Below are 27626 nucleotides of genomic sequence, written 5' to 3' on the forward strand. Positions count from 1 at the left end.
GCAACTCGTCTCTCGTGCAATTGATGGCTCATCACCCTGTAAATATTAACACACTCCACACTCTCTGTAAATATTGACACACTCCGAGCTCCAGCACTACATTTTGATGTTTTCCCAGGATGCACCTCTGAGGTTGAGGCAGCCAGATGCTTACATCTTTCCGTGGCCTTCGATGTTCCTGGCGGGCGTCCTCTGGGGCTGAAGGGCCCGGGGCACTTATCGGCTGCAGATGCACAGCCATGCCACCCTGTCCCATGTGCTGTCTACGAGATGCAGCCTCATCAGAGGGGTGGAACTTGGGGGAATGGTGCCCACCATCACCATTTCATGGGATGGGTCCGGTCTGGCACCCAGCACCCCCTTCTCCCATAGGGCCCTGGGGTTCAACTTGGGATGCAGCGGCAGCTGGTTCTGAGCCCCAGCTGCCCCTGACATGTCTGGCTCTGGCAGCCCTGATGGTTGGCATCGTGTCGATGCCCTCAGCGATGCTCCTCAGTGACTGGGACAATATCTGCAGTGCCTCAGCAATGCCCACCTGAGAGCGGAGAATATCCCACAGAACTTCAGCAAGATTAGCGTGGTACTGAATGACATTCCCCAGCGAGTCAGACATTCTGCTCAGTCCCTCAGCCATGGCCGTCACCAACTGCGCAACGCCTTGGACACCTTCAGTCATGGTGCCAACATCGTGAACCAGACTCTCACTGTGGTCGCCACCCTAGCAGTGTTGGCCTCAGTGCCACTCATTGCCAGTACCAACTCCTGCGCCCGTTGCCTCTGGGACTCTTCCAAGCGGCTATGGATCTGCTGGAGTGACGCTGACATCTCCCGCTAAATGTCCCGACCACTCCCTATCGTCTCCATCAGTTCCAGAGGCTCAGCATCAGGCTGCTATCCAGCTGGGTCCAGGGATCCCACAGACGTCCGCCTGCTGTTTCGCCTGGGGGTCCCTAGGGGGTTCCTGTATCCACCTGATGTACATCATCAGCAGTGTGGTGCTCACCAGATTGTGCCCCAGATGCCTGACCACTAACATGTCCCACTAAGGTGTGTGTATCTGCGCTCATGGACGGTGCAGATGACAGCGGTGCCTCGACCACGGTGGCATCCTCCGAGCTTTCCTCCGAGAGTCAGGACAGGGGACTGCCCGGAATGGGCCGGCGCCGTTGGCAGGAGGACCTGCGGGAGAATGGACATGTGGGTGGGATTCTCCGACTACCAGCGCGGTCGGAGAATCGCTGGGGGGGGGTGGCGTGAATTCCCCCCCCCCCCCCCCCCCCCGCCGGCTGCCGAATTCTCCAGCGCCGGGGATTTGGCGGGGGCGGAAATTGCTCCGTGCCAGTCGGGGGCCATTGGAAGTGGCCCCCCGGCGATTCTCCGGCCCAAGATGGGCTGAGTGGCCGCCCGTTTTCGGCCAGTCCCTCCAGCGTATATTATACCAGGTATATGCCAGCGGGACCCGGCTGCGTGGGTGGGCTCTGGGGTCCTCGTGGGGGAACGGGGGGATCTGGCCCCAGGAGGTGCCCCCACGCTGGCCTGTCCCGTGATCGAGGCACACCGATCCGCAGGTGGGCCTGTGCCATGGGGGCACTCTTCTTCCACGTCGGCCACTGTGGTCAACCGTGATGGCCGACACGGAGATGAACCTCCTCCTGCGCATGCGCTGGGATGACAAGAGCGTACACTGGCGCTCCGCTACATGCGCCAACTCGCGCCGGCCGGCGGAGACCCTTCGGCGCAGGTTGGCGTGGCGCCAAGCCCCTTCCCTGCCGGCCGGCGCAAACCACTCCGGCGCCGGCCTAGTCCCTGAAGGTTGCGGAGGATTCCGCACTTTCTGGGTGGCCCGACGGCGGAGTGCTTCACGCCACTCCTTCGCGCCGGAGATGCCCGCCCCCACTGATTCCCGCAGAATCCCGCCCGTGGTCAGTAGCAGGGGTGGGGCAGTCAGTAAGGCAATAACTCAGGTTTGACAGGTTCCCCTGGTGGAGCCGGTTGGTTCCTCACGTCTGCCAGCCGCGTGGGCGGGGAGAGGAATCTGTGAACTAAAAAAACAGGCAGTTCCCGCAGAGGGAAATCAGTCTGATTTTCACTTCTGCTTCACTCTCCGGGGGCCCCCAGGCTTTGATCCTCCTGTGTATCCAGCATTCCAGATTCTGCACCAGCTGCTAAACTCGTGCACTTTCTTTGCCCGGATTGTTAAACGTTGGTGTTTGTTTGAGAGCAGGGTGGAGTGTTGTGACTCCTGTTAAGAGCAAGCTGGGCGGGCCCCAGTAACCTCCAGCCAGAGGGGGTAGCTGGAGTGACTGAAGAGCTGGTGGAAATGGTGAGTGTTGCCTGTAACCTGGGACCGAATCCACCCAAGAGCGTGGTGGAGTTTTGCGGCGGAAGATGGTGCTTGATATCCACTTCTTGTCAAATCTTTTCCAGGCTCTGAAGACGACCCAGGTAACATCGTGGCTCACACAGGAAGATGAGGAACAAGTGGAGCAGCTCCTAGGGCGGGTCCGCTTACATTTACTTTACAAAGCGAGTGTCCACGGTTTTGGTGCGAAGTCTTTCCATGATAAATGCGACAGACAGGGGCCGACGTTAACTGTCGCCTACAATAGGTCGGGTTACGTGTTTGGAGGTTACACGAGTGTTGATTTTGAATCTTATAGGCCACATTACGATGACCAGGCCTTTCTATTTCGACTGTGCAAAGAGGCAAAGGGTAAGCCATTAAAGTTTCCTGTTAAACCAGGTGCTGTAGCTGTGAGCAGTGATTCAAGAAATGGTCCCAATTTTGGAGGTCTCGCCTTTCTGCGTGAGGGGATTTGCAAAACAATTGTAAACGAATCTGATCACTCCTTCTCGTTCACTTCAATTGAGCTGTACGGCGATGATGCGAATCTTGCAGAATTTGAAGTTTACCGGGTGGAAGGTAAATCGACTCCCTCGTTTTATCAGGAATGCCACACATTCCCAACTGTTCCTGAATTTGTTTTTTTTTAATACAGAATGTGCCCTTGTTTTCCAGAATTGAAATCTCCCTGGAGAAACCTAACTTGGAGCACACAGTAAGTTCCTTCATGGGCATGTGTGTTCAACTACTGGACCTAAATGGGTTTGGCGCGGGGGCGGAGAATCAACGTTTACGCGGGAATTGGTCCCCGGAGAATCGCTCGCGCGCGAGTTACGCGGCACGACTGGGGAGAGCGATTGCCAGCGGCCCTCCCAGCGATGCTCCGGTTCCGACCAGCCGAATTCCCGATGGCGTGCTTCTAACCACGTATGGGAAGTCAGGACTCACGCACGGCAGCTGCGGACTCAGTCCGCTGCCACCCTGGTGGGAGGCGGGTTCCTTATGGGCGGCCCGGGCGGCGATCGCGCGGGGTAGATCGGTGGGACCTTCTTTGTTGGTCCAGGTCAGCCGGCTGAGTCCGCCATTGCATTCGGCACGGCTGCTGCAGGCCGCCACCGTGTGCATGCACGGTATTGGAACCCCAAGTGCGTGGCCCGTATCCACAGCCAGAGCGGTGTGAATTATTCTGAGTCCCTGCTAGCCCCTTCAAAAGTAAGTGAATAGCTCTATTTTTTTTTCCAGGAAAGTCTGGAGTAAAATGCCGGCGTTTTTACACCGGCGTGGGGACATAGCCCCATTTTCGGAGAATCCAGCCCCGGGTTAGCCGGGTGTCTGGGAGTCAATGGCTGGGTGTCCAAGGCCTCAGCCAGGCGCTGTTTAGTACTGGCTTCCACAACTGTGAGCCGGGTATGATTGCAGCTCATGGGGGAGTGGGAGTGGGGAAGGGTCTAGCCCGCCATTAGAGCCCCCAGGTGGTCAGGGGCAGGGCAGTACACTGTCACTCTCCCTAGCACCTTGGCACTGCCAGCCTGGCACTGCCAGGGTGCCAGGGGCACTTCCAGCCAGGTTGGCACTGCCACGGGTAAAAGCCTGGTGGGCCATACCCATGAAAGGGGAGGGTGGAGGTTGAGGGGGCCACCGAAAGGTTGGGGAAAGTGGTGAAGGGGAGGGGTCCCGAAAGCAGGGGGGGTGAAAGCGGGTCGTGTAGAGATCTGTTCCCCAGTGCCAGAAAACTTTCAAAGTGTGGCCTTGAAATTCCCTGAAGCCCCCGGAAACCGGCTAAGTGCCGTTGAATAGTGGTGTCAATCTCGCCACTGCTGCTATCGCGAAACACCCTGCCGACTTTGACATTTTTCCGGTGAATCGCGCCCAAAATCTAAAGAAAACTGAGGTAAGACAAATGCATTTATTTTTCAGTGGGTGTTTGGAAGGTCACTGTATACTCATTCATTCTTTAGTTCTTATTTTGGTGCTGGGGCCCTGATCCATTTTAACGTAACCCTGAGAAATATAATAGATCTTTCGGTCGAAGTTGGTCATGACCTGATTTCTGTGTTGTTTTCTCCCTTACCCTCGTGGAAGTACAATGTGGTTGTGTCCTAACTGCCCTCTGAAATGATCAGTTCAAGGGCAATTAGAGTGGGCAACAAATGCTGGGCTTAACCAGTGACATCCACATCCAATGAAAGAATAAAGAAAAAAACAATATCTCCAGGTGCCAGTGACCCTCAGCTACCTCATCCAAGACTGCATCCTTTTAATTATGGCATCAGGGCAGCAGGTCTACTTTCCAAGCAGGGGAAGTGATGTGGATCACATTGAGAATGCTTTCCAACAAGGAGTACCTTTGATAATTCTAGCTCTGTAGAAGCCAGGTATTTCTAATACACTTAATATAGGTAAAAAAAAGATAGCTGCTTAAAGCATAAATATTAATTCCCAGTTTAGCTCACTTGGCTAAATCACTGGCTTTTAAAGCAGGCCAGCAACACGGTTCAATTCCCATACCAGCCTCCCCAGACAGGCGCTGGAATGTGGCGACTAGGGGCTTTTCACAGTAACTTCATTGTAGCCTACTCGTGACAATAAGTGACTTTCATTTCATTTTTCATAATCAATAGAAGACAAAATAAAACAATTCTTATTTGCACCTGACAAGTTTTTAACTTGAATTTCTACTGAGTTTCAGCAATGCACAAGAACAACCGGTAACGTTGAATCGATGGTTACAAAATCCCTCAACTGACACAGTCCAGTCGTTAAGATCCTTCAAGCTCCATGTGATTATCAGAAATTTATAGCAAAGGAGAAGACAGTTAGCAACAACAGCAATACTGACTCTCTGAAATACTATCTGTTTAATTCTAATCCGTTGCCATCTCACTCTAGTTATTTAAAAAAATTTTTGAAAGACACATTCATTTTCCATTTGGGAAAATATTTTGTTTTTGGTTGAGGATTACCATAACAAACGTCAGCAACAAAAAATAATAATAATCTTTATTCTTGTCACAAGTAGGCTTACATTAACGCTGCAATTAAGTTATTGTGAAAAGCCCCTAGTCGCCATATTCCGGCACCTGTTCGGGTACACAGAGGGAGAATTCAGAATGTCCAAGTTACCTGGCAGCACGTCTTTCTGGACTTGTGGGAGGAAACCGGAGCACCCGGAGGAAACCCACGCAGACACGGGGAGAACGTGCGGACTCCGCACAGACAGTGGCCCAAGCTGGGAATTGAACTTGGGACCCTGGAGCTGTGAGGCAACAGTGCTAACCACTGTGCTGCCGAATAAATATTTCAAATAATTTCTGGTACCCTGGTGGAAGGAGCCCTATATCTCCTTTTTCGACTATTTATGGGATATGGATTTCTCTATCTGGACCAGCATTCATTGCCAACCCCTAATTGCCCTTGAGAATGTGGTGGTGAGCTTGAACCACTCCAAGTGGTGTTGCTACACAGCGCTGTTGGAGAGTGTGTTCCAGGATTATAACCCGGTGAGAGTGGATCCTTCCAAGTCAGGCTCGTATGTGGTGTGGAGGGGAGCTTGCAGGTTTGGTGTTCCCATACATCTGCATGTCTCCGAGGTGGTAGAGGCCGCATGTTTGGAAGGTGCTGATGAAGGAGACTTGGTGAGTTGCTGCAGTGCGTCTTGTAGATGGTACACATGGCTGCCACTATGCTTAGTCCTGGATGGTGCTGAGCTTCTTTAGTGTCTTTGGATCTGCACAAACCCAGGCAAGAATGTGGTAGAACCACCTTAGACCGCTGCAGTCCATGTAGCATAGGTGTACCCACAATGCTGTTAGGGAGGGGTCCCAGGGTATTTGAACCAGCGAAGCTAGAAAGGGTGATATAATTCCAACTCTTAATGGTATGTGGCTTCGGGGGTAACTTGCAAGTGATGGTGGATCCTTGCATCTGCTGTACTTGCCCTTCAAGGTGATCAAACTTGTGAGTTTGGAAGGTGCTGTTGAAGCCTTATGAGTTGCTGAAGTACATCTTTGTCGATGATACACTCTGCTGCCGCTATGCATCAGTGATGGGAGGGAGTGAATTTTTAAGATGGTGGATTGTATACCAATCGATCAGATTGCTTTGTCCTGGATGGTGTTGAGCTTCTTGAGTGTTGTTGAAGCTGCAGTCATCCAGGCAAGTGGAGAACATTCCTTCATAGTCCTGACTTGTGCCTTGCAGGTGTTGGACAGGCTTTGGGGAGGCAGCAGATTAGATACTCACTGCCACATTCCCAGCCTCTGACCCGCTCCTGTCGTCACAATTTAATGGGCAGGATTTTCAGGATCACTCGCCATCCTGAAAGGCGATGCATACTGCGCTCCCGCTAACTCTCAGAAGCCCACTTCCATTTCATGCTTAATTTATCTATGGTTGGCAGTGGGTGGGAACTTCCACCCACCCTTAAGTCCTCATCCAACCAGCCCAGGCACAGCCTTGCAGTGGCCAGAAGAGGTATTGCAGTGTGGTGCCTCAACCGGAGTGCTGGAACCGCACTTGGGGGGGGGGGGGGGGGGGGGGGGGGGGGGGGCAGGCGGGTAGGGGATGCCATGGGAAGGGGTCAGGAGGGGACTTCAGATTGAGGCATCCCCACACTTCCTAGCTAAGATGTCGATTGGTTCCTTTTCCAGTTGCCCACCCTGGTTGGGGAGGGGGGAGGGTTGCAGGGGGCGTGCATGCTCACGTGTTACTTGAAGCTCACTGGCAGAATGTAAGTGAGGCTGAGATCGCAAAGTAAATTGGCTGCCATATCCACTGCTGGCCTGCTCTCAGGTGGCATTTAAAATCACCGCCATTGAAATAATGTTCCTCTTATTTATCAACCAGCTTATCAACCAAGTAGAACATAGAACATTACAGCGCAGTACAGGCCCTTCGGCCCTCGATGTTGCGCCATCCTGTGAAACCCCTCTAAAGCTCATCTACACTATTCCCTTATCGTCCATATGCCTATCCAATGACCATTTGAATGTGTTTAGTGTTGGCGAGTCCACCACTGTCGCAGTCAGGGCATTCCATGCCCTTCCTACCTCTGACATCTGTCCCATATCTATCTCCCCTCAATTTAAAGCTATGTCCCCTCATGCTGGACATGACCATCCGATGAAAAAGGCTCTCAATTGCCACCCTATCTAATCCTCTGATCATCTTGTATGCATGAATTAAGTCACCTCTTAACCTTCTTCACTCTAACGAAAACAGCCTCAAGTCCCTCAGCCTTTCCTCATATGATCTTCCCTCCATACCAGGCAACATCCTTATAAATCTCCTCTGTACCCTTTCCAATGCTTCCACATCCTTCCTACAATGTGGCGACCAGAACTGCATGCAATGCTCCAAATGTGGCCCCACCAGAGTTTTGTACAACTGCAACGTGACCTCATGGCTCCGAAACTCAATTCCTCTACCAATAAAAGCTAATACACCGTACGCCTTCTTAACAACCCTCTCAACCTGGGTGGCAACTTTCAGGGATCTATGGACATGGCCACCGAGATCTCTCTGCTCGTCCACATTACCAAGAATCTTACCATTAGCCCAATACTCTGTCTTCCTGTTATTCCTTCCAAAATGAATCACCTCACACTTTTCTGCATTAAACTCCATTTGCCAACTGTCAGCCCAGCTCTGCGACTTATCTATGTCCCTCTGTGTTCTATGTTAAGGGAGATCCATTCGTTGACATAGAATGACATCGAATTTACAGTGCAGAAGGGGGCCATTCGGCCCATCGAACCTGCACCGGCCTTGGAAAGAGCACCCCACTTAAGCCCACAACTCCACTCCATACCCGTAACCCAGCAACCCCTTTGGATGCTAAGGGCAATTTAGCTTGGCCAATCCACCTAACCTGCAGGTCTTTGGACTGTGGGAGGGAACCGGAGCACCCTGACGAAACCCATGCAGACACGGGGAGAACGTGCAGACTCCACACAGACAGTGACCCAGCCGGGAATGGAACCTGGGACCCTGGAGCTGTGAAGCGACACTGTGCTACCGCGTCGCCCTGGAGAATAAAAATCATGATTCTCGTTAATATAAACGTTCTTGCCAACAGAAAAAGACGAGAGTTGATGGACTGCATTACGACCTTTAATCTATATGGAAACACTGTGCCTAAGGCGCGGATTTTACTGATTGGACCAGTCGGAGGAGGCAAGTCCAACTTCATCAACTCTGCCAAATCGGTTTTCCGTGGCTATGTTACTAGTCAAGCTTTGGCTGGAGGCAGAACAGCAAAGGTAAACCAATCCAAAGGGCTTTCTGTCTTTTCCTTGCCATTGTATTTTATTCTTTTAGTTTAGTTTATTTATTTTTTCGAACATTACACAATAACAAAATATTACATTGCACCAAATAATATGGGGATGATCGAGAAGGAGTGGGAAGAAGTAAAATCTTATAAATCCCCACCCCTTTTAACAAATATAATTCATCTACTTAATCATTTTCCAGTTCCCATCCCATGTTGATTCTGTGGGCTCATTCATCCTCTGCTACTAATTTGCCAACACCAACTTTGATATTTATTTGATTGATACTGATATTTATTTATTGTCACGTGAAAAGTATTTTTCTGCGGCCAAGGGAACGTAGCCGAGCAGTTGCCATACCAGGCTGTGATGCAGCTGGATAGGATGCTCTCTATGGCACATCTGTAGACGTTTGTGAGAGTCGATGCAGACATGCTGAATTTCTTCAGCTCCATCGGAAGTAGAGACGTTGTTGGGCTTTCTTGACTGCTGCGTCAACGTGAGTGGACCAGGACAGACTGTTGATGAAGGGGACCCCCAGGAACTTAAAGCTATCGACCATCTCCACTTCGGAGCTATTGATATCGAGGGGGGGGGGGGGGGGGGGGGGGGGGGCAGTGCAGTCCTGAAGTCGCTGATCAGTTCCTTGGTCTTTCCAACTTTTAGTGAGATGTTGTTTTCGGTACACCATGCAGCCAATTTATCTATCCCTTCTTTAGTCTGATTTGTCGTTGTTTGAGATACGACCCACCACTGGAGTATCATCTGCAAACTTATAGATTGAATTGGAGTTGAATCTTTCTGCATAGTCATGTGTGTATCAGGAGTACAGTAGAGGGCTGAACACACATCCTTGCGAGGTCCCGGTGTTGAGGACTATTGTGGAGGAGGTGCTGTCACCTATCCTGAGAGATTGCAGTTTGTTGGAGGTCAAGGATCCAGCTGCACAGGGAGGGGTCAAGTCAAAGGTTGGAGAGTTTGGTTATTAGTCTTGTCAGGATGATAGTGTTGAAGGCGGAGCTGTAGTCTATGAACAGTACTCCCAGGAGTCACTCCCCTCCCCACCCCCCCCCCCCCCCCCCCCCCCCCCCCCCACCCTCCCCAAAAAAGGAAGAAGTCACGTGGGGACCTGGCACAATGGATACAGAGGGGGAGCGAGGGGATGAGTCGCCCTCTCCAATTTCCGGCATGCACTCAAGGGCACACCGGAGCTGATGCCCTAGTGCTGTGCGGGGAAGGGGGGGGGGGGGGTGGCCTTCAAGGGGGCTGAGGTTGTTTGAGGGTCTGGAGAGAGCCAGGTCAGGGGTGCCTCTGGGCCGGGAGGGGTTAGCATATGTGAGGCATTCAAGCCATGTTGAAATACAGTGGAGACCCACAACAGGGTCAACCACAGCAGCAGCCTGACTGTCCTACCGAACTCTCACAGGACAGAGCTATGCTGCAGCCTGTCTGTCCCACCAAACTCTCCCAGGACAGAGCTACACTGCAGCCTGTCCGTCCTACCAAACTCTCACAGGGCAGAGCTATGCTGAAGCCTGTCTGTCCCACCAAACTCTCCCAGGACAGAGCTACACTTCAGCCTGTCTGTCCCACCAAACTCTCCCAGGACAGAGCTACACTTCAGCCTGTCTGTCCCACCAAACTCTCCCAGGACAGAGCTACACTGCAGCCTGTCCGTCCTACCAAACTCTCACAGGGCAGAGCTATGCTGCAGCCTGTCTGTCCTACCAAACTCTCACAGGACAGAGCTGTGCTGCAGCCTGTCTGTCCTACCAAACTCTCACAGGACAGAGCTATGCTGCAGCCTGTCTGTCCTACCAAACTCTCACAGGACAGAGCTGTGCTGCAGCCTGTCTGTCCTACCAAACTCTCCCAGGACAGAGCTATGCTGCAGCCTGTCTGTCCTACCAAACTCCCACAGGACAGAGCTATGCTGCAGCCTGTCTGTCCAACCAAACATTCCCAGGATAGAGCTATGCTGCAGCCAGTCTGTCCTACCAAACTCTCCCAGGACAGAGCTATACTGCAGCCCGTCTGTCCTACCAAACTCTCCCAGGACAGAGCTATACTGCAGCCCGTCTGTCCTACCAAACTCCCACAGGACAGAGCTATGCTGCAGACAGTCTGTCCTCCCAAACTCTCACAGCACAGAGCTATGCTGCAGCCTGTCTGTCCCACCAAACTCTCCCAGGACAGAGCTATACTGCAGCCTGTCTGTCCCACCAAACTCTCACAGGATAGAGCTATGCTGCAGACTGCCTGTCCCACCAAACTCTCACAGCACAGAGCGATGCTGCAGCCTGTCTGTCCTACCAAACTCTCACAGGACAGAGCTATACTGCAGCCCATCTGTCCTACCAAACTCTCACAGGACAGAGATATGCTGCAGCCCGTCTGAACAAACTCCCACAGGACAGAGCTATGCTGCAGCCAGACTGTCCCACCAAACGCTCCCAGGAGAGCTACACTGCAGCCCGTCTGTCCTACCAAACTCTCTCAGGACAGAGCTATGCTGCAGCCTGTCTGTCCCACCAAACTCTCACAGGACAGAGCTACACTGCAGCCCGTCTGAACAACCTCCCACAGGACAGAGCTATACTGCAGCCTGTCTGTCCTACCAAGCTCTTCCAGGACAGAGCAACACTGTAGCCCATCTGTCCTCCCAAACTCTCTCAGGACAGAGCAACACTGCAGCCCATCTGTCCTACCAAACTTTCCCAGGACAGAGCTATGCTGCAGCCCGTCTGTCCTGCCAAACTATTTCACCCCCATTGAGGTTCCAACAGGCTCTGTGGTTTCAATGTTGCAGTCAGTCTTTTCTAACTTTGTACTTGGTTGTTTACATTCCATTTTACACCCCATTGACTGTCACCAGCCGCTAGCTGCACAGCTGAAGGCTACCTTAGAGGAGAGATTAGCCTTGTTGTGATAACGCTTGATGGCCTCCTCAACGGAACAGGTGGCCTGTCTGAGAGAGGATGGTTTCTGGACTGTGTGTCCTGTAACCTTTGATGCCTGAACAGAGCGCCTGTACTCCAAATGTGTCAGCACCATAGAGGCAGCTGTCAACAATCAAGCAGTGAAAAGCAGGGCTTCACCACTGAGGACTCTATCACAGCCAAAGGGGAAGTGTAAGTGGATGACAGCTCAGCACAAGCTCCGGAATGATGCTGGCCGAGGTCTGGAGTCTACGTGTTTCTGATCTGGCTGGGAGTGAATGTGCAGGGTAAAGTTTGCCCACACAACTGGCTCGCTGGATGGCACGCTAGAGAAGCTGGGAGAGCCATGCTGAGTGTGGGGGATCTGAGGGTCTCGGGGTGGAAGACCTAAGTGATTGCTGGTCTCTGTCCTCCCCTAAATCCTGTGGGGTCTGAGGAGGTTCCCCTTATTAAAGAAATCTCTTGCAGGAGTCCTCCAGGAGAGGGGAACGGGGGGGGGGGGGGGGGGGGCTTCGGGGTGTTGGGGGTCTGGTAGTGAAGGGGCTTTGCATTGTGGGGGGGAGGGGGGTGACGGATGACCCTGGGATTGACTTCGGAGGCAGTCTTCCCCCATCCCCCCCCCCCCCCCCCCCCCCACCCCCATCCCCAATGTGATTCCCGGCTCAGACGACCAGAGTATCACGGGGGGACGGTGAATAGGGTTCCTGGCCCACGAAGTGGATGAAAATGGGTCATTGAGACTTATTTGCAATTATTTACATCCTTCCCTTGGCGCACGATCCCATCACCAGTGGGGGTGGGGGGATCAGATCGGCACCTGACCAGCGCGGTGGCGCAGTGGTTAGCACTGCAGCCTCACAGTGCTGAGGTCCCAGGTTCAATCCCGGCTCTGGGCCACTGTCCGTGTGGAGTTTGCACATTCTCCCCGTGTTTGCGTGGGTTTCAACCCACAACCCAAAGATGTGCAGGGCAGGTGGGTTGGCCATGCTAAATTGCCCCTTAATTGGAAAAAATGAATTGGGTCCTCTAAATGTATTATAAAAAAGATCGGCGCCCGACACCAATCCCGATTTCCGCCTGTCGCCCGATTCTCCGATCCATTGGGAAACGCGCTTTCGGTATCCCGGGACAGAGAACTCACTCCAGTTTACGCTGGTTGAATTTAAAATATGGGGGAACAATCTCAGGATAAGTGGCTGATTATCTTTGACTTAGGCGAGGAGAAATGTCTTCACTTGGAAAGGGTCGTGTGTGAGGGACTTAAATCTTAAAAATTAGGATCCTGTAACAAAACTGCTATGTTCTTGGCTGTTGTAATACTCACACAAGGGGAGCGATTCTCCGCAAATCCGGCGTGCCGTGAAGGCTGGCGTGAAACTGGCCGTGTTTCAGTTTGTCCCTCAGTTTCATGTCCCTCAGCCGCACTGATCCTGCGGGGCGGCGGAAGAACAAATAGTGCGCGGGTATCGGACCCGCTGCCCGTGATCGGCGCCCACCGATCGCAGACCCATGCCACCCTTGGCACGGCCGTGATGCGGCCGTGCCAATCGGTGCCATGGTTGTCCGGGACGGGCACTTTGCAGCCGTTTTCCCGAACGCTGAAAGCAGGTGTGATCGCGGTTGTGAAAACGGCTGTAAACTCCGCGGTATTCGGCCCATCGGCCTGCGGAGAATCGCTGTTCGCCGTAAAAAATGGCGAGCAGCGATTCGTGTCGGGGGGCGGCCGGAGGGGGGGAGAATAGCGGGAGGCCATGAAAATTGTCGGGAAGGCCCTCCTGCTATTCTCCGACCCGTCGTGGGCCTGGTGGGTTGGCCATGCTAAATTGCCCCTTAATTTGAATAAGCCTTTGCTAGAAGCAGGCATGGACCTGCTTAAGTTTCAGAACAAGTTGGCTGATGGTGTGACCGACACTGCACCATAATCTGAAGCTCTATATGTGGGTAAGATGAAATACTTTGCCTGTTTTTGAACTCATTGTCGGCCTGCAAGGACAGGAGGGCTCCTGAGGTTTCCGCGACCAATATTCTTCGGGAATCCTCAATGCTGACATCATGCCAGGTTTTGGGGGACCCCTTCGTACAATGTCCCAGCAAGAGAAAACCCATTCCCTGATCCGTCAGGAAGTGAAAGCCTTGGCTTGTCCCTCCCACATGGAAGCCAGAGAATCTACTCAGCCATTAACCATTCCAATTCCCGCCCCCCCCATTGCCAGAATTCCTATTCCAACCTACCGGCCAAATAGTTAATATGCTGGGGCGAAGATTAGAATGGAAAACATTGATTCCTACCATTGAAGGGGCAGCACGGTAGCATTGTGGATAGCACAATCGCTTCACAGCTCCAGGGTCCCAGGTTCGATTCCGGCTTGGGTCACTGTCTGTGTGCAGTCTGTACATCCTCCCCGTGTGTGCGTGGGTTTCCTCCGGGTGCTCCGGTTTCCTCCCACAGTCCAAAGATGTGCAGGTTAGGTGGATTGGCCATGCTAAATTGCCCTTAGTGTCCAAAATTGCCCTTAGTGTTGGGTGGGGTTACTGGGTTATGGGGATAGGGTGGAGGTGTTAACCTTGGGTAGGGTGCTCTTTCCAGGAGCCGGTGCAGACTCGATGGGCCGAATGGCTTCCTTCTGTACTGTAAATTCTATGATTCTATGAAGGTCACTTTTACTGGCCATTATAATTGTATCATGTGACTACTCAGACTGTAGAAGATAAACTAGATGGTTCCTGTTTTTGCCATTTAAATAATTCTCATGTTAGAAGTTTGGAAATTTTTCTGGTATGTTTTTCAATGATTTTATCAGTGATTTCATTTGGACAATGCACTCAAAACACCCTGATATCTTTGTTTAATTGCAGTACTCAGCATACCCCTTCAGAGAAGGAGAGGGTTGCCCATCTCCCCCTCTTATTCTATGTGATACAATGGGACTTGCAGAAGGCACAGACCCTGGCATTCACAGTGATGATATTCTCAATATCATTGAAGGTCATGTTCCGAACAAGTATCAGGTAATCTGTTATTAACAATATCATAGTTCCTCTGTTTTTTCCTTTCCCATGCACCATCGCTGACCAAACAAGTAGCATTCTGTGTTGCTGCTATGTGTGACCAGTTACCATGAGAAGTGAGAGAGAAGACATGGGGCATGATTCAATGGACTTGAGTTAATTTGCGGTGTTTCTGGATGTCTGCAGCGCCAGGAAGGACCCCGCTATTTAACGGCACTTTGATGATTTTTTTGGGCCTCAGTGAGAAACTGCCCGTCGAGGCCAGTCTTGGGGCGGGATTCTCCGACCCCCCACCGGGTCGGCGAATCACCGGTTGGGGGGGGGGGGGGGGGGGCGTGAATCCCACCCCCGCCGGCTGCCGAATTCTCCGGCGCTGGGAATTTGGCAGGAGCAGGAATCACGCCGGTCGGCGGCCGCTAGTAGCGCCCCCCCCCAGCGATTCTCCAGCCCACAATAGGCCGAGTGGTACTTACCGGCGGGACCTGGCTCCGTGGGCAGCCTCTGGGGTCCTCGGGGGGTAGGGGGGGGTGCGCGGGATGGCCCCGGGAGGTGCCCCCACGGTGGCCTGGCCCGCTATCGGAGCCCACCGAACCGCGGGCGGGTCTGTGCCGTGGGGGCACTCTATTCCTCCGCGTCGGCTGCTCTAACAGTCCGAGATGGCTAACGCGGAGATGAACCTCCCTGCGCATGCGCTGGGATGATGCCAGCACATGCTGGCGCTCCAGCGCATGCGCCAACTTGCACCAGCCGGCGGAGGCTTTTCGGCGCCGGTTGGCGTGGCGCCAAGCCCCTTCCGCGCTGGACGACGGGGCGCAGACCACTCCGGCGCCGGCCTAGCCCCTGAAGGTGCGGAGGATTCTGCACCTTCGGGGCGGCCCGACGCCGGAGTGGTTCACATCACTCCTTCGCGCCGGAGTTGCCCGTCCACCAGTTTTCGCAGAACCCTGCCCTTTAAGTCATTTCCTGTACTGGGGAGGGCCATTTTTAAAGAAAGCCCAAGCTTTCGACCCCTACCGGTGCCTCCGGGCTACCCACTTCACCCAATTTACCCAACCAAATGTGCTGAGTGGATGATCTATCTTGACCTCCTCTTCAGCTCCCCAACATCATAGATTCCCATCTTTAGCCAATTTGATTCACTCCACATGATATCAAGAAATAGCTGAAGGCATTGGATCATAGAACATAGAACATACAGTGCAGAAGGAGGTCATTCGGCCCATCGAGTCTGCACCAACCCACTTAAGCCCTTCCTTCCACTCTATCCGTAACCCAATAACCCCTCCGAACCTTTTTTGTTTTGGCCACTAAGGGCAATTTATCATGGCCGATCCACCTAACCTGCACGTCTTTAGACTGTGGGAGGAAACCGGAGCACCCGGAGGAAACCCACGCAGACACGGGGAGAACGTGGAGACTCTGCACAGACAGTGACCCAGCAGGGAATCGAACCTAGGACCCTGGCGCTGTGAAGCCACAGTGCTAATCATTTGTGCTACCGTGCTGCCTACTCCCTGGGATACTGCAAACTACCTGGGCCCTGATAAAATTCGAGCTGTAGTACTGAAGAATTGTGTTAATTGTATGAATTGAAGATAAGTACACATGGCATGGTGGCACAGTGGTTAGCACTGCTGCCGCACAGCTCCAGGGACCCGGGTTCAATTCTGACCTCAGGCGACTGTGTGGAGTTTGCACTTTCTTCCCGTGCCTGCGTGGGTTTCGTCCGGGTGCTCCGGTTTTCTCCCAGTCTAAAAAATGTGCAGGTTAGTTGGACTGGCCATTCTAAATTGCCCCTTGGTGTCCAGAAATGTACAGGTTAGGTGGGGTTAAGGGGTTACAGGGATAGGGTGGAGATGTGGGCCTAGATAGGGTGCCCTTTCAGAGTGTCTGTGCCGTCTCGATGGGCCGGATGGCCTCCTTCTTCACTGTTGCAATTCTATGATTCTAAATAATAAGACGCTGGAAGGGGAGATTTCGTATCAAGAAGGAGTTGGTGCCGACATGCAGCAAGTCCTTGGTAATGTCCTGACCTGGGCTGATAATTGTAAGGAATATTCATGTGATGGAATACTAATTGTATGAATTGAAGATAAGTATATACAAGTGAAGAGCATTGATTGATTGGTTACTTGAAAAGAAGCTTCATGCTAGCCAAGAGAAAACAGTCTACTGGCTTAGCACCCCATAAATATCTATCTTTATTATACACTCCCTCCACTACTGGTGCACCCAGTATGTATTAAAGAGTTGCACCACTAAGTTCCCCTTCATGTCACTTATCATCCTAACTTGGATGTGTATTGTTGACCCGTTATTGTTGCTGGGTCAAAATTCTGGAGTTCTTTGGATCACAACACCATGAGGCGCTTTCACAGGGACTGTGGCAATTCTAGAAGACATAGCTTCACCATGGGCAAGTAGGATGGGTAATAGATGTCCGCCCTGCCTACATCTTCAGTATGGTTTCAAATAAAGTGTTCTTTTAACATCAGGTTGTTTTTCTTGCAGTTTAATGCAACTTCGCCAATTGATGCTGGCTCAAAGAGCTACATTAAATCTGTGCCCGTCAGTGAGAAGATTCATTGTGTTGTCTATGTGATCGATGCAAACAAAACCCCCATCCTCTCCAGCAAAATGGAAAAGAAAGTTTGTGCCATTCGATCACGGATTGATCAGTTTGGTGAGTAGTCCAGGGCTCTTCAGCAAGTGAAAAATAGGCTGAATGCAGCCTGTGATGAATTCACACCTCTTTAACCTGGGATTATCCCCTATCTCTGGATCTGTAATGATTTGATTACCTGCAAATGCTCGCATTCTAAGCATTGTCTGGCATCTCTGACTTTGTCTATATAAATGTTTCTGGAACATATCACCTGAGGAAGGAGCTGCGCTCCGAAAGCTCGTGTTTGAAACAAACCTGTTGGACTTTAACCTGGTGTTGTAAGACTTCTTATTGTGCTCACCCCAGTCCAACGCCGGCCTCTCCACATCATGTGATCTGGTTCACCAAACCTGGACTGATTCTATGTGTACATCTAGAAGCAACAGCTTCAGACTCCCAGATCTGAAATCCCTGGCAGCAGGCGGGCATTAAAGGGAGATGCTGTCATAGTGGCAATATCGCTGGACTAGAATTCCGGAGACCCAGGTAATGACCTGGGGACATGAGTTCAAATCCCACCATGGCTCCTGGTAGAATTCAAACTCCGTTACTAACTCTGGAATACGAAACTAATTATTAATGGCGACCCTGACAACTATCATCGATTGTTGTGCAAACCCATCCAGTTTACTTGAGGGAAGGAAATCTGCCGTCCTTGCCTGGTCTGGCCTACACGAGACCCCAAACCCACAGCAATATGGTTGAATCTGAACTGTCGCCTGAAACTGCAGGCTCTGAAATGGCCCAGAAAGCCATCCAAGTTCAAGGGCAATTAGGGATGGGCAATAAATGCTGGCCTTGCCAGCAACACTCCCATCTCATGAAAGAATAAACAAAATAAAAGACAGGATGGAAACTAATTTCATGTGGATTTTGGCTAATTTTGAGAGGAGCTTCATGTTTCAGATGGGAGAGGGTCATGGACAATTTTTCCAGCGGGAGCAATTCAGCATCCTTTGCTATGCAAAGTTATCCAGGGCAAGGAATACGCGGGGTTCCTGAGAGATGTCCCACAATCGGGCCGTCATTTAGAGCGGACGGCTCCCCTGAGAGACACCCAAACTAGAGGGACTCTCTCATAGGGACCCCTTACTTGCAGGACCTCCCACAGGGACCCCCTGACTAGAGGGACCGCCCCACAGGAACTCCCTAAGTAAAGAGACCCCCCCACCGTGGGAGGAATCCGGAGCACCCGGAGGAAACCCACGCTCACACGGAGAGAAATTGCGAACTCCGCACAGTCACCCGAGGCCGGAATTGAACCCGGGTCCCTGGCGATGTGAGGCAGCAGTGCTAACCACTGTGAAATAATACAGCTGTCCTTATCCTATGAGCCATTGCGAGCAGTCCCAGTCGGTGATTTTCTAACAACTTATTAATTTATTTCATTCCATAGACGTACCACAAATTGTTTTGTTAACGAAAGTGGATAAAGAGTGCCCCTTGGTTAGGAAAGGAGTGGAAAATGTCTATTACAGTGATATCATTGAAAAACAGGTATGCGTTCTATTGTATAAGTCATTGTTCATCGTTCAGAATGTGCACTTACTGATAAAGAGCAGGAAGCACGGTTTTGTTCAAGGCATAGATTTAACAAACGCAATGTAGTAGATATAGTCGCATGGTGCGGAATTTTCCAATTTTTTTTGTCCACATGTCAACTCGGGCAGGAAAAGCGGACTGTGGTGGCGGGTGGGGGTGGGAGGAGGGGGTCGGGGGAGAGCACGGCGCAGACGGTGGACGTTACTTTCACCTTTACCATCCTGTGATCTCTGTAGAGCTGGGTTTGCAGGCCCCATGGGGCCCCGCCCACCCGCCAGAGTGATGTCTCAAAGCATGCCCGCCCGAACCGGAGAGGAAATCTGGCTGTTTCTCTGGGAAGAAGCACGACGCTTTTCAATCAGAACCTGACACTGCCATTTTGGGGAAACGTTTGCCCTATGTGTCAAATAATATGGCAGGAAAATTCGGGACTGGAGCCGGTGCGCTACATCTCGCTTCTACTGCCTGAGTTCACAAATAGTCATAAAATGAGACAATTCTACCCAAAGGAACTAATAGCTTGGAATTAGAACCCTGGTGGTTGAACTATAACACACACAAAGATTATTTTGAGAATGTGGAACATTTGCGGCTGGATTCTCCATTCCTGAGTCTAAGAGTGGGATTCGCTGTTGTCCGGCACCGAAATCGCGAAACGGGATTGGGCAGAGAATAGTTCCCGACACCAAAATCGCAGCAGGCACCGATTTGATGCCAAATCGCGATTCTCCGTCACTTCAGCAGCGGCGTCAATGCGTTCCGGAACGCGGGTCCAGGAAACACCATTTGCATGTAATTCGCGGGCCCGTCCCGGAATTCTCTGGGGCCCCCGCGAAGCTCCGCCTCTGATGGGCCGAGTTCCCAACGGTCCACTTGTTCTTATAAATATCGTGAAACCGGCGCCTGGCTGCTGAGGGAGAGAGAGGAGGTCGGACACGGAGAAGAGCGACCGTGGGCTGCCGGGCCGGACATTTGCCGTGCTGGCTGGGGTTTGGGGGGGGGGGGGGGGGGCCGGTGGGGGGTGATGGGGAAATGGCCGTGTGGCCGGGGTGACCTCCCCACGGGACTAGGGCAGTGTCCAGGCATGGGCCGCCGTTGCCGCAGCCTGCAAGGTCGCCATCTTGCTGTGCACCCCACTGACCACCCACCTTGCCCCCTGGTTCTGCAGTGTGACTGCGGACGTATGGGTGCCCCAAACCCATCACATCCGAACCCCAGGCCCCACTCTCCCTCCCCATCACAGTCGTAGCCCACTCTCCACTATACCCCCACCCCCACCACCACCCAAACGGTCGCCACCTGCCGGTGGGGCATCACGTGTCCACCCAGGGCAATGCCCACTGTAGCCCGTATAGGGGTGCCAGATGGGGGCCGCAGATCGTGCTCCTGGCAAGGGCTGCATCAGGCAGCAGAGATGGACATTAGGGCCAGACGCCCCATGATGCCTGTATGGACAGGGCCCGGGGTGCAGAGATGGGGTGGCACATGCGGGGGCAGAGTCCGCAGTGCCAACTGGGAGCACCGTGTAGCCCGTTGGACCTGGTTGGGCATGGGGGCACGCACCATGCCAACATATCTTCCTTTCACCCCCTGCAGACAATGGATATTGGAATACAACAAGCAATGGTGGCCTTCCTGCTAGTCGTTGGAACCCTGGGGGATGCCCTGTGGCTGTGTGAGCTGGAGCTGCTCGAGGAGGAGGAAGCTGCAGCAGCAGAGCAGGAGGTAGCCAACCAGGATGGAGAGCCAGCCGCCCAACAGGCCAAGGAGGAGTAGGTGCCAAGGCGGCACAACATGAGGCCTTGTGTGTACTGGCAGCGTCTGTTATTTGAGGAACTGCCAGACCGGGCAAGCCATGGACGTCTCCGGCAGAGCAGAGAGACAGCGCGGCATATCTGCCAGATGATGACGCCCCAGGCACTGTAGGGGTATGGGAGGGGGGGCGTCAAGGTGACGGTCGCCCTAACCTTTGAGGGGCTGGTTTAGCACAGTGGGCTAAATAGCTAGCTTGTAATGCAGAACAATGCCGGCAGCACGGGTTCAATTCCCGTACCAGCCTCCCCAAACAGGCACCGGAATGTGGCGACTCGGGGCTTTTCACAGTAACTTCATTGAAGCCTATTCGTGACAATAAGCGATTATTATTATTATTACCCCACAGGGTCCTTCCAGGCGTCGAGTGGGGACCTGTCTGGGATCTCACAGACCTAGGAGCACAGGTGCATCCGCACCGTCATGGAGGCCCTATATGCCCAGGCGGCACAATCCATCCACTTCCATGTGGACCCAGCCCACCAGGATGCCAGGCAGCGGGATTGGCCGCCATCGACGGGATGCCCTGGGTTCAGGGGGTGATCGATGGGCTGAATGTCCCTCTACGACCACCTACAGATTACAGGCCACTCCACACAAACCGAAAGGGGTTCCACTCGATGAACATGCAGCTCAGATGTGACCATCAGCTACGCATCAAACAGATCTGGACAGTGTGAACGGACAGTGTGAACGGACAGTGTGCACGGACAGTGTGAACGGACAGTGTGCACGGACAGTGTGAACGGCACACTCGATGATTCCTGACACGTTCGAGACGCCATGTCGGTTAGGGGGTTGGCTCATGGGCGACAGGGGTTACCCGCTGCGGTCATGGCTGGTGACGCCTATCCAGAGGCCACAGACCGACGCTGATACCTACTACAAGGACGCCCATGCAGCGACCAGGGGACCTGAAGATGCGGCTGGACCGCTGTGGAGGGGCCTTCCAGCATAGCACTGAGAGGGTTGCACCCATCGTGGCGGCCTGCTGTGCCCTCTACAACATCGTACAGCAGAGGGGCGATGTGCTGGAGGTGGAGGATAAATGCCAGGCCTCCACTGACAAGGAGGATGTGGGGGTGGGTGTTCAGGACGTGGGACCCAGCCAGGCAAGGGAGGCCGCATGACGTGTACGCCAGGGTCAATACGTACGGGCCTCTCTGATCACCTCCAGATTCACCAACTGCAGGGGAGGGGGGTAGAGGCCAGGGGCAAGGACAGCACATCCCACCCCTCCCAGATACCACCCCTGGCTGCAGCCCCCTCCGTGACACATACCTGTCACACTACGGGGTGTGGACCCCGAGTTGGCAGTAACAGCGGTTCTGGTCCATGGGATGAAGGGTGATGACGACCCGCTCTGTGATGACTTCTCTGCATCGTCTCACAATGTCTGACTCCTGCCCATGGCAGCACTTCCACCTGGGTGATCCCTGTATGCGAGCTGGTCAATCCATCACACAGTGCCATCGGATCCCTGGGGTGACAGTGGTGGGAATGATTGGGGGGGAAGGTGGGGAACCCACAGTGTCTGCCCATTCACTCCCGACTCCGCCGCACCCCTTCTCTGGCCAGCCAGACAGGCTCACCCCTCACAGCCATCTGACAGAGCACCGAACAGCGTGACAACATATATACAGATTTGTGCCCTATCCCCTGTAACTAAACTGTGCCCTGCACCCGTGCCAACCGAACAGGTGTCTAACTTTCTGGCCTTACGGGTCCTAACATATGTCCAGGGGGCTCCCCAGACGATACAACAGGAGTGGAGGTGGCCTGCTGTGATTCCTGCATTATGACCTGGGTCCCCATTGGCGCGTGCCTCCTGGAACGACTCGGCCTGGATGGGCCCGGCTGCTGCTCGGCTGTCCCAGGTGACATGGTTCCGCTGCCCACCAGATGCGCCAGGGAGAAAGGGGGAGGGGTGTCCAAGGTGCTGCGGTGTTCCGGCAACTCCCCAGCGAGAGTCACCGCCACGGGCCCTATCACCTCCTCCTCCCTCAGAGTGCCCGATTGTCTCGGGGCCACTGCATGGGTTGGGGATGTGAGCGCTGCTAATCCCTGAGGCTCCCCTCCCGCTGCCAGCACTGGAGGTCTGTCTGGGACTGCACCACATCACCCATTGAACGTGCACCACCTCCTGGTTTTGTGTCACATCAGCCAGTGACTGGGCCATCAACCTTTGGGACTGGGCCATCTTTTCTGTGTGTCTGCGCCATGTTGGTCAGTGCATGGGCAATGCCGCAGACTCTCCTAGCCATGGCCTGCTGTGACTGGGCCACGATCAGGAGCGCTGCTGCGATGTCCAGGTGGCTCTGGCACATGGCTGCCTGGGATTGGGCAGCCTTGTCCTGAGCCTCAGCCAGCACCTGCACAGAAATTCCCAGGCCTTGGACATGCTGATCCGCAGCCGCAACCAAGGCCTCCCCCGCGGACACCACACGTGCAGTGTTGACCTGGGTGACACGCATGGCCGGCGCCACCTCCTGCTCCTGCACGCGGTTGGACTCCTCCAACTGCACCTGCAGGTGCTGGATGCTCGTCAACAACCCTTCACATAGTCCCTGGCTCTGAGACTGCCTCTCCACACTCGATGGGACTGCCCTTTCCAGAAACACATCTGGACAGCAGCCTGGTGGAGGGTGTTAGAGACAGCAGTGACGGGAAATCTCTGTAATCATCAGACCCGGGCTCCGATCTGCTCTCGTCGTCGGTGCTCAGCTCATGGGGGAGGGGCTTCGGCTGTGGCACAGGCTGGAGGCGGGGCGGGGGGGGGGGGGGGGGGGGGGGGGGGGTGCCAGATGGACCCGCCACATCTCCAGGTCCTGTAAGGCATGATGCGTGATTAGACCGCGGGCCGGAGCATGGTGGGGGTGAGGGTGAGGGTGGTGGGGAGAGTTGTTGGGGGGGGGGGGGGGGGGGGGGGGGGTGACGAACGTGTCACGGGAAACCGCCAGTCAGCGAGGCCTCATTTGCGTCCGGCGCCGATTTCATGCAAAATCCCAATTCTCCGCTGCCTCAACAGTGGTGTCAATGCATTCCAGAACACATGTACAGTGAAAACCGTTTGCATATCATTAGCGGGCCCGAACAGGTATCCTCCGAGGCCTCTACGATTCTCCATCGCTAATGGGCCAAATTTCCAACAGTTGTGTTGACCAAGTCATTGCCGACCATGCTTCCAGCGCTGTAGAGGAACTCGAAGTGCTGACAATATTAGCGGGATTCTCCCCTAACCGGCGGGGTGGTGCGTACCGGCGCCGAGGAGTGGCGTGAACCACTCCGGCGTCAGGCCATCCGGAAGGTCCGGAATCCTCCGCACCTTCAGGGGCTAGGCCGGTACCGGCGGGGTTGGCGCTGAAGGGCCTCCGCCGGCCGGTGCGAGTGGCGCATGGATGGGAGCGCCAGCGTGTACTGGCATCAACCCAGCGCATCTGCAGGGGGGGTTCTTCTCCGCGCCAGCCATGGCGGACCATTACAGCGGCTGGCGCGAGGGAAAGAGTGCCCCCCCCACGGCACAGGCCCGCCCGAGGATCGGTGGGCCCCAACCGCGGGCCAGGTCACCGTGAGGGCCCCCACCCCAGGGCCAGATCCCCCTGCGCCCCCCACCCCCAAGGACACCGCAGGCCACCCCCAGAGCCAGGTCCCGCTGGTACGGATCTGGTGTAATCTACGCCGCCGGGGCAGGCCGAAAACGGGCGGCCACTCAGCCCATCTTGGGGCAGGGAATGGCCAAGGGGGGAGGCGTTGCCAACGGCCCCTGACCGGCGCGACGCGATTCCCGCCCCCCCGCCGAAAAACCGGCGCCGGAGAATCCAGCAGCCGGCGTCAGGGCGGTGGGGGGGGGTTTCACACCACCCCCCCGGCGATTCTCCGGCCCGGCGGGCAGTCGGAGAATCCTGCCCAATGCCAATGGAGGCAAAGGGGCCCTTATCTGACTGCTGGCGAGATGGCTTGGTGGCGAAGAATGATGGGTACACCATCCCAAGTGACCATAGAGAGAAAGCATGACGGGAAGGATTGATCTAGCGAAGAGTCAGATAGTTACTTGCTTGGTCATCGTGCTGATTATGGGACGTGAAGAAAAGTTGGACACTGTGAATTGGCAGGTATTGAACTGCCATGGTTAAAGATGTGCTTAATAATCAAAATGTCTTCCTCCTTGTATATCCATAATAATTCAACTGTATTGTTTCCAGGTGCTGGAGGTTGAGAAGCAACTCAATATTCCTGTTACGTGCATAATTCCTGTGGAAAATTATTGGTCAACTCATGAGCTAGATTGTGCCACAGATATTTTAATACTCTCTGCACTGCTACAAATGTTACGATATGCAGATAGCTTTTTGGAGAACCTTGCTCATTCATCTTCATCATTGCAGCTGAACTCGACAGCAAAACCGGGCATCTGATGTCCCAATCTGAAAGGTAAAACTAATGCCCCCTCCCCACGGACATTAAAGAAATCTGGAATTGTCGATTGTTGTAAAAACCCATCTGGTTCACTAATGTCCTTTAGGGACGGAAATCTGCCATCGTTACCAGGTCTGGCCTACATGTGACTCCAGATTCACATCAATGTGGTTGACAATAAATGCTGACCCAGCCAGCGACGCCCACATCCCATGAAGGAATGAAGAAAAAAAAAGCTAGTGTCAGTAACAGTGGTCATGAAACTGGTGGATTTTTATTCAAATTCTGTCTGGTTTACAAATGTCTTTTAATCATAGATAATCATAGAATTTACAGTGCAGAAGGAGGCCATTCGGCCTATCGAGTCTGCACCAGCTCTTAGAATGAGCACCCTACCCAAGGTCAACACCTCCACCCTATCCCCACAACCCAGTAACACCACCCAACACTAAGGGCAATTTTGGACACTGAGGGCAATTTAGCATGGCCAATCCACCTGACCTGCACATCTTTGGACTGTGGGAGGAAACCGGAGCACCCGGAGGAAACCCACGCACACACGGGGAGGACGTGCAGACTCCGCACAGGCAGTGGCCCAAGCAGGAATTGAACCTGGGACCCTGGAGCTGTGAAGTGAATTTGCCACCCTTACTTGATGTGGTCCACATGTGATGTTTTGGCTGACTGTCAGCTTCCCTCTGGTGGCCGGCAAGCTATTTAGTTATATCAAAACCATTATGGAAAACAAGAATCCGCATGAACTGCAAGAGGCAGCTCACCATCGCCTTCTCGAGCAACGGGAATGTTCTTTAAACGCCGGTCTCCCCAGAGCTGCTCACATCTTCTGAATGAATACCAGGCAGCTGAAATGCTTTCCCCTGAAATAATAACCGTGGTTAGCACTGCTGCCTTACAGAGCCAGGGACCCGGGTTCAATTCTGCCCTTGGGTGACTGTGAGGACTTTGCACATTCTCTCTGTGTCTGCGTGGGTTTTCTCCGGGTGCTCCGGTTTCCTCCCAGTCCAAAAGATGTGCAGTTAGTTGGATTGGCCAAGCTAAAATGCCACTTGGTGTCCAGATCTGTGCAGGTTAGGTGGGGTTATGGGGATAGGGTGGGGGAGTGGGCCTAGGTAGGGTGCTCTTTCAGAGGGTCGGTGCAGACTCGATGGGCCGTATGGCCTCCTTCTGCACTGTCGGAATTCTATCATTCTATTCTATGGTCCTAGGTACGTTTACTCAAGTGCGTCCTTCTGAAATTCTTACTGCTGATATTTTGGGGGAAGTTCTGATCTGATTCAAATAAGGATGTGAAGCATGAAGTATAGTTGCTGGTTCCCAGGACAGAATATCCTTTTACTGAAAAAAGGATTGCCTCAGAACAGCGTGTAGATGGTGAAGTTATGTCACCCTGACTTCCCTCTGTGCATGGCAGCCAGGAGATTCTGAACAAAGAGTTGAAAAATTGCTCTCCTGACTCTTGACTCACGCTAGCTCACAACTATTCCCTCTGGCTTCAGCCTCACCCATAGTCTCCGCGTGGACACGTCATCCACTGCTTTTGCCATCCTCGGGCGAGAGTGGCAACAGCCCCCAGAAAATGCACCAAAACAATTCCAGAGTACTTTCCGACACTTTCCAGATTAAAAAGTTCCATTGTTTATTTTTTTTTACCTGCAGTGAGAGTACTTGGGCCCTTTCAAGGTTGTTCCTGCAGGGCCCAGCCGGCTGCTTCATGTTTCTTTGTTCAGGACTGGACGTTGGAGGCATCTCCAGGACCTGTGTTGCCCAGTTTTGGTGACTCGGCATCACATCAGCTGGTTAGGTTGTATGACATCAGGACAATGGCAATCCAAGACATTGGAGCAGATACAGGCACTCCGGAGCTCCATGCATCCACACCAGCTAAGATGTTGCTCAGACATCACAGGTAGCGACCCATAAATGCTTCGCCACGTGGAAACCAGGTCGTCCATCAAAATGCAGCCGGAAGAGGGTTTTCATTTCTTTATTCTTTCATGGGAGGTGGCCGTTGCCATCGAGGCCTAGCATTTGTTCCCCTGAGCTGAGTGGCTTGTTAGACCATTTCAGAGGATTGCTGTGATTCTGGAATCAGATGGCAGCCACCAGACCAGGGGCGGGTTTCTCCCCTACCCGGCGTGACGGGGGGTCCTGGCGTAGGGGAGTGGCGCCAACCACTCCGGGGTCGGGCCTCCCCAAAGGTGGGGAATTCTCCCCACCTTTGGGGGCTAGCCCCGCGCCGGAGCGGTTGGCACCAGAAGACTGGCACAAAAAACCAGCGCCCCCGGCAGCGGGGCTGGCCGAAAGGCTTTCGCCGGTCGGAGCATGCACGATGTGGGTTTCTCTTCCGCTTCCGCCATGGCGGAGGCCGTGGCAGCCGCGGAGGAGAAAGAGTGCACCCAGGGCACTGGTCCGGAGTCTGAGCGGGGGGCTCCGATCGCGGGCCTGGCCACCGTGGGGGCACCCCCCGGGGTCCGATCGCCCCCCGCCCCCACCCCAGGGCCCCGGGGGCCCGCTCGCGCTGCCGATCCCGCTGCCACCAGAGGTGGTACAAACCTCGGCGGCGGGAGAGGCCTCCCAGCGGCGGGACTTCGGCCCATCGTGGGCCG

General features: G+C 53.7%; 1 protein-coding gene across 1 annotated transcript; it reads left to right on the top strand.

Moving 5' to 3' along the window:
- Positions 1–2128: 2128 nt before the first annotated feature.
- Positions 2129–25067, top strand: LOC119964133 (interferon-induced protein 44-like). The gene is made up of 7 exons (XM_038793435.1): positions 2129–2923; positions 3020–3059; positions 8421–8604; positions 14412–14564; positions 17076–17247; positions 18626–18726; positions 24786–25067. Exons 1-7 carry the CDS (start codon positions 2389–2391, stop codon positions 24996–24998), a joined length of 1398 nt encoding a protein of 465 aa, XP_038649363.1. The 5' UTR covers positions 2129–2388; the 3' UTR covers positions 24999–25067.
- The last annotated feature ends 2559 nt before the right edge of the window (positions 25068–27626 follow it).

The sequence above is a fragment of the Scyliorhinus canicula genome, chromosome 4 (genome assembly GCF_902713615.1).
Source record: "Scyliorhinus canicula chromosome 4, sScyCan1.1, whole genome shotgun sequence".
Classification (NCBI taxonomy): domain Eukaryota; kingdom Metazoa; phylum Chordata; class Chondrichthyes; order Carcharhiniformes; family Scyliorhinidae; genus Scyliorhinus; species Scyliorhinus canicula.